The sequence below is a fragment of the Sebastes umbrosus genome, chromosome 20 (genome assembly GCF_015220745.1).
Source record: "Sebastes umbrosus isolate fSebUmb1 chromosome 20, fSebUmb1.pri, whole genome shotgun sequence".
In the NCBI taxonomy this organism is placed as follows: Eukaryota; Metazoa; Chordata; class Actinopteri; order Perciformes; family Sebastidae; genus Sebastes; species Sebastes umbrosus.
The window spans coordinates 26142103-26154711 of record NC_051288.1 but is presented as its reverse complement, the minus strand read 5'-3'; the positions used below and the strand labels follow the sequence as shown (position 1 = coordinate 26154711).

The following is a 12609-nucleotide window of genomic DNA, read 5'->3' as shown; positions in this document are numbered from 1 at the left end:
CATCTGGATCAGGTCTGCTTAGTGTCCCCAGAGTCAGAACTAAACATGCAGAAGCAGCATTCAGTTTTTATGCACCAAATATCTGGAACAAGCTCCCAGAAACCTGCAGGACCGCTCCAACTCTCACTTCTTTTAAAACAAAGCTTAAAACTTTCCTGTTTGCGGGTGCCTTTCATTCTGACACTGCACTATAACTTTTACTCTTTTGAGTTTTATGCAATTTTAGCTTCTATCCTAGCTTTTATTTTTAGCTTGTTTTTATTTTCTAATCTTTAATGTTTTAATGTTTTTATGTTTTTATAACTGTTTTAATTATTTCTTAATGTTCTTTTGCATTTTGTCGCAATGTTCTTGAATGTTTCTGTAAAGCACTTTGAATTGCCCTGTTGTTGAAATGTGCTATACAAATAAAGCTGCCTTGCCTTGCCTTGCCTTAACGCAAATTTGTTTTAGCTCCACTAATTTCTTTAATGCATTAACGCAATTTGCGATTTTTAGGTTGTAGCGACGACCCGCCGGCGGTCCCGGACGCTATTCTGTCTTTCAGAGGTTGTAGTGGGCTCATTGTTTAAGGTATTGAGAAGAAACTGATATCACGTAAAACTATAAAACCTGATGAATCCATTGATACCAACCATGTCATACTAGCATGTCGTGAAGGAGGTTAAATAACGCTCCAAACTTATGCTAAATTTTGGCGAGGAAAAACTGTCATGGCCATTTTCAAAGGGGTCCCTTGACCTCTGACCTCCAGATCAGTGAATGTAAATGGGTTCTATGGGTAGGAAGAAATATGGAGGCATAAAAAGTAAATACTGCTACACAAAATTACTTCTATTTCTTCTTGAAACAATCTACTATAAGTCTTAAATGAACTTCCCACAGCTCTTAAACTGTGACGAGGAATCACAGGAAGACGTGAATATAAGTAGTGGTCTTAAGTACAAATCATACTTCAACACTTTCCTACTTCTGATGAGAAGAATATTCAGGAGCAAACAGCAACGACTGGGACTTTTTGCACAAAAATGGTCACGTTGTGGAGGTTAGTGAATCAAGCTCATGAGCAAAAGGTTGCTGGTTCCATCCCCAGACTATCAGGATACAACTGGGAACACACACCAGCTCAGACTGTGGTTGTAGTGGACATCTTCTCTGGGTTAAATGTATGGAATGTAATGTGAGGATAGCATTTGATGGTGGTGTATTATTACAGTATTATTACCATCATTAATACCCCGCTCTGGCTCACACAAAAGGTTTTCTAAAACAAAGTACTGACAGTATATCGGCCTTCAAATCCCCACATGGTCGGCTCACTGACATCTAACAAGAGCAGGAGATCAGAGTGAAGTGATTACGAGCTGCCGTCTGGAGGAGCAAACAGCAAACATCAGAGCGGTTAGTCCGCACCAACAAAGATCACACGCTCAATTGACAGTTCAGATTAGCGGCATTAGAGCGAGAACAAAGTCGTACTTTTTGTTTTTTTAGATCCGTATTTATGAGGAACGCGATGCAATCGACACGGAAAGTTACAGCAGCTGCTCGAGTGTCTGACGTGAAGATACAGTTTACATCATCCTTCAAGGAAGAGTGGTTTATGTAGAGAAAACGCTGTAGGGCTTTCAGGTGGTAAATACGACTGGAAATATGTTCCAGGTGATAAATACTAGTAAAATGAAATTACCAGAAAAGAAACAAACAGAAAACACTGATATGGTTCAAGCTTGGAGCAGACACTTCAGATCAAACCACACAGACACACATAGACTGTGGCGCTGCTGAACTCAGACATCTCCTCAGTCTGACAACACAAGACGGTTATTATAGATGTATAATTCATAAATCTGGGCGATGCTTTACAGCTATGACGGTCACTACCAGATCAGACTGGTCTTATACACTGCTCGTAGATATACCTACGAAGAGTAATGCACTGTAATCTGTGAATATCCCACAAAGTCAATTTGTGTGTAATTCACTTAATCGTGAAGCAGGAAATATAAAGAGCAGCAAACGCCGTGTAGAGAGGAGGTCGGGGTAGATGGGTGGGTCAAAAAAACTCCAGACTTTCACCAGGAGACCGGCGTGTCCGTGTGAAATCAGAAGTCAACGTTGATTTATTTGTCACGTAATTTCCGTACTTAAATCTTCAGTAGGCAGTATATATATTTGTCATCATTGGGCAAAAATCCCATAATAACCTTTCAGCATATTGTAATTCAAGTGTTCTGAGAGATAACTAGACTTCTGCTCCTCCTCATGGCTCTGCTTTCAGGCTTTAGAACATCTAGCCCCGTGACGGGAGACATTGACCAATCACAGGTCATTTCATTGAGAGAGAACGTTCCTATTGGCTGTGCTCCAGTCATGTGATAGGAACTTGGTGTTCCTTCAAGAGATTTCACAATGGCGGCGGCGTCACAAACTTTCTCATTTTACAACTAAACCGTGCACTACAAGATGATTCTGAGAACATGTGAGGAGAGAAATAGACATTAATGTAACAGAATATTGATTCATATTTGATCAGCGCTTCCTAGTTTGACCGTTTGGTCGGAGTTCAGAGTGAGTGACAGCCGGCTCTCATATATGGCAGATGGACAGCAGACCTCAGATCAGCTCTTACTGCTTGTTTTCCTCCGGTCTGTGAAATCTTGCAGATGCCGTTAGGAGCACCGGAGGATACAGAGATACATGATTTTTTTCAGGTTACCTGTTTCATGCACTACTGTCACGATATAGCGAGCATTTTGCATAGTTATTTTAAGCCAAATCAAGATCTTTTCTTAAAACTAAGTAGTTTCATTGCCTAATCTTAACCAAGTAGATCTTTTCCTAAAACTAACTAAGTCGTTTTTTAATGCCTAAACCTCAGGAAGTTGTTTCCTGTGAAGACGGAAGTTTATTTTGAAAAGACTGTATGCATGTAACGAGCAGAAATTGACACGTGTTGCTGGACGTTCGTAGGATGACCAACAAAAAAGGAGGAACAACTTTTTCGTAAGATATCATACGAACTGTTACATGACAATACCGAGGAACCGAACCTGTTCAGTCCGCATGGCTTCACCTCTTATACATTTACATGTTCACACATTAGTGTCACTGATATTCTACACACAGAGACGTGATGGTGATCAGTGTTGGCTGTGTGAAGCTGCTGGTGAGGCCAATTTGTCTGCTGGGATCCAACAGCAGGAGCCGTCAGTCAAATAAATACAGACAGGCAGGAAAGAAACACACACACACACACACACACACACACACACACACACACGCACGCACGCACGCACGCACGCACGCACGCACGCACGCACGCACGCACACACACGCACACACACGCACACACACGCAGACCGATCATGTCGACTTGTTCAGCATTTAACAGGCGTTCTAACTTAACTGTCATCCTCTGTGGCAGCAGCGGAGATAAGAGCTGAGAAATGTAAGCAGATCTAATCACATCCGACGACGCCACTCCGTGTGTGTTTTTAGTGTGAAGCTTGTGTTTAAAGTCTGTCTCATGTTGCATCTTAAAAAAGGCTTCTGAAGAGTACAAATAACAAATAGCAATTAAAAACTAAAAAGAAGTGATTGAGTTTTAATTCTAAATGAATGAAGAGTTGTTTTTTTTAAACCATATCTCCTGGCGATAAATCACTAATACCCAAGATCCAGACACATCAGAGAATAAACATATGAAACAACCTTTATAAAATAAAACATTATGGACTCACAGTAAATCACATCAAGACACAAATAAGTATTCAAATTATACAGATAGCGTACAAAACACTACACAGAAAAGGGAGAAAGGAAATCAAATGAAAGAAACAAAAAAAGGAAGAAATAAAGCGAAAAAAAGAGAAGGAAGAAGTCGGGACAAAATGAGACAAAAACAAATTATACTGAAAGCAATTAAGAAAGCAGGAGGACAGAGAGATTTGAAAGAAATCACATGAGGTGGGGGGAGCAAATGAGGAGCTGAGGGACGGGAAGGACACAAAGACAGAAATAAAAAAGGATGAAGTGAAAATGAAGAACATCACATTCCATCGCCGGGTCATTTCTCCTCTAATTATACAGTAATTGAGCCGAGCCGGACGGGATCATAATAAGACAATTAGCCTAATTTGTTTGAATTGAAAAGCCAATTAAAGAATTAGTGAGCGTCGTTGGAAAGTTCATCAGATTACATCCGTATTACTAACCGGCGGGGTCAGGGAGTCGAGGCTGGTAGAGAACCAAACCGTTCCATCAGCGCAAAGGCAAACAAACACGAGGATAACGGGACGTCTTTATTGAGAACTCAGCTGATACGTGTTAAAAGGATTAGAGTTGGTGGGGGAAACAGCTCTCTGTCTTAGCCTCTTTGTTGTAAACTGGAGGCATGTAATCCGAGCGGATTGGTTTGACAGATGGTTTCAGTGAGATTCTCCTTCGGAGGCTCCGACAGAGGGTTAGTCGATGGCATTAAAGTGTTGCATATCTGCCTGCGTGGATGAAGAGCTACTCTATCTGAATAAACAGCCTCTATTATGACAAAAGGAGTCTTTGTTGTGAACAGAGAGTGTAAGAAGCTGCCACCGAGCAGTCACCAGTTCTACCGGCTGTTGTTAAGATGAGCTCTTTGTGTCGGCTGGAAACAGAGTTTGTGTTTCTGTTGGCACCTGGTTACCTCCGCCGGTTTGTTTGTCTGACTGTCAACAGGATTACGGAAAAACTACTGGCCCAATTATCATGAGACGTGTTGGAAAGGTGCAACATGGGGCAAAGAAGAACCCATTTAAAGATCACTGTGTTAACCTGAGAGGGAGCCGGAGGGTGGGCTTCCATGTCAGCCCGTGGTTGGGACAGTGTTATCTGCAGTAACTGCCGTATGAGAGCAGTGCAGAGCGGCGGCCGTGAGCTAGCCAACAGGACACGACGGGACGGACTCACATGCACTAAAAGCACCGTGGCCGGCCCGGCTATGTCAACAAAGCACAGAGAAGCTCTGATTACAACACACATAGAGGGAGGGAGACTTCATTCTCTGCTCAGGTAGACATTGCTCCTCTATATCTTTACGTACACAATAGCTGTTTGCTGCTATATTAATGTTCACAATTACAACCCGTTCTCATTCCCAACTCGTCAAATACCGTTGTTTGATCAGCGCCCCTCGGCATCGGAAACCGACGCGCGGTGGCGCCCATTAGCGCCGGTATGTGACGAACCGAGCTTTCAACTAACTCAAATGTAAACCCACCCACGGCGTTAACAGACAGTTGGAGCAGTGACATGGTATTAATAGCATGAGAGTCCGTTCAGAGCAGGAGGGAGGAGAGGTGGACCATCATCACCTACGTCCTGTCGCCTACGTCCTGTCATCATCACCTACGTCCTGTCGCCTACGTCCTGTCATCATCACCTACGTCCTGTCGCCTACGTCCTGTCATCATCGCCTCCATCCTGTCATCATCTCCTCCATCCTGTCATCATCACCTACGTCCTGTTGCCTACATCCTGTCATCAACGCCTACATCCTGTCATCATCACCTACGTCCTGTTGCCTACATCCTGTCATCAACGCCTACATCCTGTCATCATCACCTACGTCGTGTCGTCACCGCCTACGTCCTGTAGAGACTCAAAAACCAGGAGAGCGCTGTCTTATTGGATAAAAAAATTGTCCGACTCTCATCACAGTAATTGTTGTAGTATAAATAACAGTAATAATAGAGTATATTAAATCAACGAAGCAACACAGTCAGCTGACCAGAGAAAAAACACACTTTAAAAAACTCAAACTTAGCTGTTTTTAACCTCAGCCATGAGACACACACACACACACACACACACACACACACACACACACACACACACACACACACACACACACACACACACACACACACACACACACACACAGGGTGTGAATCCCACTCTCATTACCCATAATCCACTACAGCCCGGGCTGTCAGCGGAGTCTCTGAGGACCGAGGATCATGGGAGCTCTGAGAAAGGTCAGGGCGAGCAAGTAACCAGCTGGGCCATAATCGAGACACACACATGCACACACGCACGCACGCACACACACACACACACACACACACACACAAACACACTCAAAAAGTCATCTAACCAACCTTCCACCACAACGTATTGATCACACAGTATTCCCACAACAAACACATTCTCATTCTCCCCGTCCTCTCTTTTCTCTCTCTCTCTCTAACCCCTAATTACCCCTACTTGTTTTTCTTCTCCTCCTCTTCCTCCGTCTTCCCCCTTTTCCCTCCCCTCTCACTTTTCCCTCCCTCTCCTCTCTTCTCTCTTACTGTCTACTTCCGGCGTCCTTGCTCAGACCACACCCTTCTTCAAACTCAGCCTTCATTCAACTACACATCTGTAAAGTTTAGTGACGGTTGCACGGTCGCGGTGACACACCTGGCAAATGACTCCAACCTCCCCTGTGGTAGTTCCCGCTACAGTAGGTGTCTCCAGGAACACATTTTGCCATCGTGACGCTAGGCTTGCCTCGGTGGTCGGTGTTACAACACAGTCAGACGACGGACACTATAATCTGAAAGTGAATGTGCCTCAGCTCAGAGTAGCAGGAGTCAGATTTCACACACGGGATGAGAGAGAGTTGACAGACAAGACGATGGCGGAGGATTTGGTGTCGAAGCGAAAAGGGTAAGCACCTATTTGGCAATATTTCAGATTTAACCCCAACGCTATAAGGGAACCATAACTTTAATGAGGCGATCGCTGTGCGGAGGACGGAGCGGTTACAGCCGGTGTGCGCGGTGGAGCGGCGCCGGTTGGCAGCGAATGTTCTACCGGAGAGGCCAGACACACCGCCATCCGACGGTAGAGATCAAAGTGAGCGCGCTACACATATTGAGCGTCATCTTTTCTTGTAAAATGTCCGGTGTAATGTTCCTACATGACACACACACACACACAGCGCGGCTGATAATCAACAACAAAACAAGATGTGTCCGGATCAGGGTGGATTAGCACCTGACAGACAGAAACCCCGGCTGAGAACAGCTGGTACAGGAAATGGAATTAGATGACGTTTGTGTCGTTTGTAGCAAAGAGCAGCAGGCTTTACACCTGGTTAACATGGATCACACTCAGACAGTAAACAGAGGTGAGTCTGTGTTTGTCTGCATATGACCCAGCTCTGACCTTTTGGAGAGACTGATGACCGTCTCCATAGTGGATACGGGTGAGCTTAGTTACACATGTTGCCACAAAAAGGCATCACTGCTGAATCAGAGAAATGACCTGAACACAGATAAATCAGATGTGGACAGACAGCATTTCACAATCTGGCGACACAGAAGCAGCGTTTGATTGACGGTTTCATCTCCAGAGATGAACAACAAACAGACAAAGAATCAAGGAAACCTGAATTTCAAAGATGTGAGTCTGCAGTCACGCAGCTCTGCTAATGAACAAACCCAAAGCTGTCATGTGTGTGTTCACATCTCCTCTCTTTAAAATCGATGCACTTTCCTCCAAACACTTCAAGCTGAGCTGCTAATGAGGGACTCGACGAGCCCGGTGTGCTCCGCGGAAGATTTATTAGTTACATCCATGACAAAAGTGTCAAAAGTCAACAAGCTATCGTCTCCAACAGATGCTGCTAACCAGCGTCGTCTACGCTCAACAGAACCAAGAGGACCAAATGTACTGTAATTATCATTTTAATGAGTTGTCTGCTTATTACAAAAAAGGCACCGTCAGAGACACGTGTGCAGCCTGAGGATTTCACTCTACAAATGTATTTGATCAGTCTGCAGGTATCCATCCATCCAGCTTCCAAATACTTAGAATATCTATAGTACACCTGCATGTGATCTCTGGCTGCACAAGTAATCGAATACTAATCACGATCACAATTTTGACTTCCCACAATTAAATGAACATGATCGACTGCGATATTGATGTTTAAAATGCATGCTCCACGCTAGGGATGCACCGATACCGATACCAGTATCGGGTATCAGGTCTGATACTGTGCTCATGTACTCGTACTCACAAAACGGCTCCGATACAACGGCACCAATACCACTTTACGGCAGCGTGGCGTTAACCTCTCGTCACCATCTTTCGGGTCCTATCGCACACGATCACGCTCCAGCTCCCCGACGCGCGCACCGGCCCTCACTTTCATTGCGCCACGTTGTTTTCCTTGCACCTTCTGACTCACGCGAGCGTTAGACTCCTTACGTGGGCCGAGGCACGAAGCGGGTTTGGGCGCACTAACAGTCTGCCCCGGTGACACTTTGTCCACAGCCCCGGGAAGCACATTCACCCCGAGCCTTTCCAAGCCGACCTATAGCCGGTCGCAGCGCACCGCCTCATATACGGGACTCCCCAACCTGCCATGTGTCGCTCACACCCTCCAGCTGGCTGTTAACGAGGGTTTTCTGGCACAAAGAAGTACTCGTATCGGTACTCGGTATCTGCGAGTACCCAAATGTAAGTACTTGTACTCGGTCTGAAAAAGTGGTATTGGTGCATCCCTTCTCCACGCATAGAAAATCAAATCAAGCGCCTCCTAAACTAACAACCAGACACCACCTTCACTTTTGGGGAGCTGTTATTGCTGCTGCAGGGAGCGGCAATAACCTGCAGCGGCAATCTGTGAAAAACTCAACTGAGTGTTGCAGCTGTAGTCCACAATAGAAGAGTAATAGATTGTATATTTCGAAAATGCACTGAATTGGGGTGAAGACAAACCGTGTTTTAAGTCTTATTTTGATGCAAAGAGTTGTTAATTAGCAGGAATGTAGCACAACATGGAAGTGAAAGCAGCGCTGTGTTGATTTAAAATGTGAAAGTGCAATAAAAACTTAAACTCAATGAATAATCATGATAAATAATTTTGATCTCAATATTGATTCAAATGATTTTGGCCATAATCAGCAGCCCTAATGTGACCCGTACAGATCTTGTGCTATGGCTCCAGGGTAAACCATGAAGGGAATAAAGTGCAGAGATGGAAGTCGCTTCCAGCTTTTATCTTCAAGCTTTTATTAACATTTTCTCGCAGCTCACCTTGTCTCTCCTGACTTCAGGGAGACGACCAAGCTTTTGAAGTCCCAGTTCCAGAAACATAATTACGGTGACAGCTCATGCTAAGTGGTTTGACTGACGCTGATGAGCCTTCTGCAGTAAATAACCAATTAATCGTGAAGGTGTTTTTCCAGGACGGCTGACATTAATTTGCTGCGAGGACAAACCAATGTTGTGACGTGATTCTGAGCTGTGAGGTTTTCAAATTAAAGCCACACAAACAGTTTCACCCTCAAAGCTAGAAACCGCCGAGTCACAGATTTATTATCTGAACACAAACACAGAGGTGACCGGAGTGTTCTGCAATCGGCCCGAGGTTGGGGGTGTTTATACTGATAAGTAGTGAATCAACCCGGTCTCACAGGAAGACGTAGAAATACCACGACATCACACGTTCTGTTTGTCATGAGTACATGTTTTAGCCTTTTGACGTGTCATTTGTACGCCACGCAAACTTACACAGTTAGGTTAAGGCAAGAAGAAACACTTAATTAGGGTAAGGGAAAAGGTCATGGTTGGGCTTACAACAAGTATGTAAACTAAGTAAAACACGTACAGAAACAACTACGGACAATATGTCACAAACATCAAACCGTCTCTTACCGTCTCATTATACGTGAATGTGTTAACATTGCAGTCAGTACAGGATACATGGCGTACAAATGACACGCAGAAATCAAGAAAGGCAATATAAGATAGATAAAAAAGAGAGAATTATGACCTGTTGAGCTGGTATTGGTATCGACCACTACATTTCTGGTATAATTCTGGTACTCGTCACATCACATTTAGCATGAATATGAAGCCATTAACATTACTCACAAGTAGAACATTTGTGTCATAAAAGTAGAAGTCAGATTCCAAAGTCATAAATCAGATCAGATGATTATATTGTTAATCAATATCAATTAAAAGAAGTGAGCAATATCTGCTGAAAGCAGCTTCTCCACGATATCAACTCAGCTTACTGCCTCCACACTGGATGTGGATGAATATAGATGTTCTCACAAGTTGTGTTTAAAAAATGACAAAAATGTCTCGACTTAAAACAGAAATTAAGAGCAAGAAAATAAGTGTAAACACCACCATATTCCACACTGTACATGTTGAAACAGTGCTGTCACCGGTGTATTTCAGGCTGCTTTGTGAACAACATAATTACGCTGCTTAAAAGGAATCGGGATAAAGATGTCACCGTCTCAGTGTGCTTCCAGTTGTACAACAGTGTTGGGAGGAGGTGATGTTGTATTGGAGATCAAACCTGTGTTGCTTTTTGTTATAAAGATATTCAAATCAGATCTGTCACTTCCTGTGGTTCCTGTTTGCTTCTCACACCCAACAACAGCTTGATTTATCTGCTCCTCGGTGGCTCCTGATTAAAACTCTGTCTTATGTCACACAAATATTTGGCTCATGTAATCAGGAGGCTGTGTCCTCCGACCTCTAACTGATGTTACAGCCTCGCTGAGTAACAACAACGTGAGAGAAGAGGTGTAGAAAGAAAACATGTCAGACGGGGCCCCGACGCCCCGACGCCCTCACACTTCCTGCTTTGTTATGAAACACTGAAACAACGTGGCACCGCCTGAGGTGTTACGCCTTTGTGCTTAAAGTAAAACAACTTCCAAGAAACTGAACTCAAGTGCGTCATCTCTGTGATCGTACTCGCCAAATCGATATTTTCCCTAACATGAACTACTCCGAGCCGTCTCTCTGACGTACTCTGGTTTCTTCTGGTTTGTTCAGGTTACTAAATATTGACGGACCGATCAGAGACGGTGCAGAAACAACAACAGCAGGTATACGCTACCATTTACTGAACTGGAAGACTGAGGAGCAGAAATCCATAAAACATAACTGACTGGTCTTATTGCAATGACCTTTGGGCAAGTTGTGCATTTCAAAATATGATAACAATAATATCAAAATGAAAGTAGCTGTAGCAAGAATATCAGCTGAGTATTTCTAGAATGTGCATTTATAAAACAATATTTCAAACTACTTTTATTTTACTTTTGATATTGATGTAGTTATTTTCTGTTGTGGAAACATTTCCTCACAAATACGTCATTGTTTTACTCAGATATCCTTCAACATCATCAGCAGCATCTTCATCAACACCATCAACAACAAAGCCTTCATCCTCCTCACCACATTCATGTCTCTATCAGCATCATCTTCATCACAACAGACATCAATTCATTAGCATCATTGTAAACATAATCATGTTAATCATCTTCAACTTCAACACTCGCATCACAATCAGCATCCGCATCATCTCAACATTCATCAGCATCATTATCAATATCAGCTATATATTGTCTCCACAATCATCCTCATTATCTGTAGCCAAACAATCACTTTCATCAGCATCATCATCATCATCACTGTCTCTTCTGCACTGAAACACATTCATTCTGGATCAGATCATCTCTTTTCAAAGCTGAGAGGCCTACAAGCCACTTTGGCAATTACATGGAAAATGACAGCTGGCCTGAATGCAGCTGGACTCAGTGCTTCCCCCTAGCTTCCTCTGCACAGAGGAAACAGAGAGTAAGAGAGAGAGAGGAAGAGGAAGAGGGATGTGAGTGATAGAGAGACTGAGATGGAGAGAATCGGTCTAAGAGGAAGCGATAAGACAGAGGAAGGAGAAGGCGAAAGGAGCGGCTCTGCGGCGCCGCATCAAAGACCAACGGCGTCCTCTGAGAGGAGAAACAGAGCAGGCAGCAGCCGCCATTTAAACAGCGTTTAGGAGGTCGATACCTGGGTCATTAGCCGTGAGGATACTTCACCAAGAGACAGAACCAGCAGAACCTAAAGATTAACAATCCGAAGCAAGTAAGACAGACACGTACATGCACACACACACACCACAGCCACAACAACACACCTGAATCTGCAGAAAGCACCGCAGTCGAAACCTTAAAGCATCTCACACACACACACACACACAGTCACACAATATAAACTTCAGCGTCCTTACCTTCCTGCACCGCCTGGAAGGGGTTGTTGGGCTCGATGAGTTTAATAGAGTGAGTGATCTTCTCGCTCTGCAGGATGTCATCGCTCAGGCTGAGGTCAGACACGGCGAGCTGGAACACCTCATCGTCCCGCACTGCGTTCTCCTCGAATATGGCACCTGGACAGGTGGGAACAGGGAGAGAGGAAACACAGTAGTAGGACAGCTGGACGCTCACATCGAAAGCAGCCATATATAAATGATATAACAGCAGGAGTGGACCCCAGTCTCCATAGCAACTCAACTACAGCTGAAACTATTAGTCGACTAAAAGCAGAACTGTGAACAGAACTTCTGGTCGATGTTGAGGAGCATTTTTCTTTTTAATGAACAAATTCTCACTCCCAACATGTTAAATACCATCGCTCGGTCAGTGGCCGTACGATTCAAACTACGTGTGACGCTCGAGGTACCCCTGTAGCGTCGGTTTTGGATGCATAGTGTCTTTTCAAAACAAACTTCCAACGTAGGTCTCAACTGTTGTTGAGAGTGTTTTGACCTTTCAC

At 44.0% G+C, this 12609-nt stretch overlaps 1 protein-coding gene across 4 annotated transcripts in view; it reads right to left on the bottom strand.

Moving 5' to 3' along the window:
- The window catches only part of LOC119479299 (glutamate receptor ionotropic, delta-1-like), a 555378-nt gene that overhangs the window by 523997 nt on the left and 18772 nt on the right, over positions 1 to 12609 (bottom strand). For all 4 annotated transcript variants that reach the window (XM_037754721.1, XM_037754723.1, XM_037754722.1 and 1 more), the window contains exon 2: positions 12068 to 12223. In XM_037754721.1, the coding sequence (XP_037610649.1) occupies positions 12068 to 12223 (156 nt within the window). The remainder of the gene's footprint in view (positions 1 to 12067; positions 12224 to 12609) is intronic.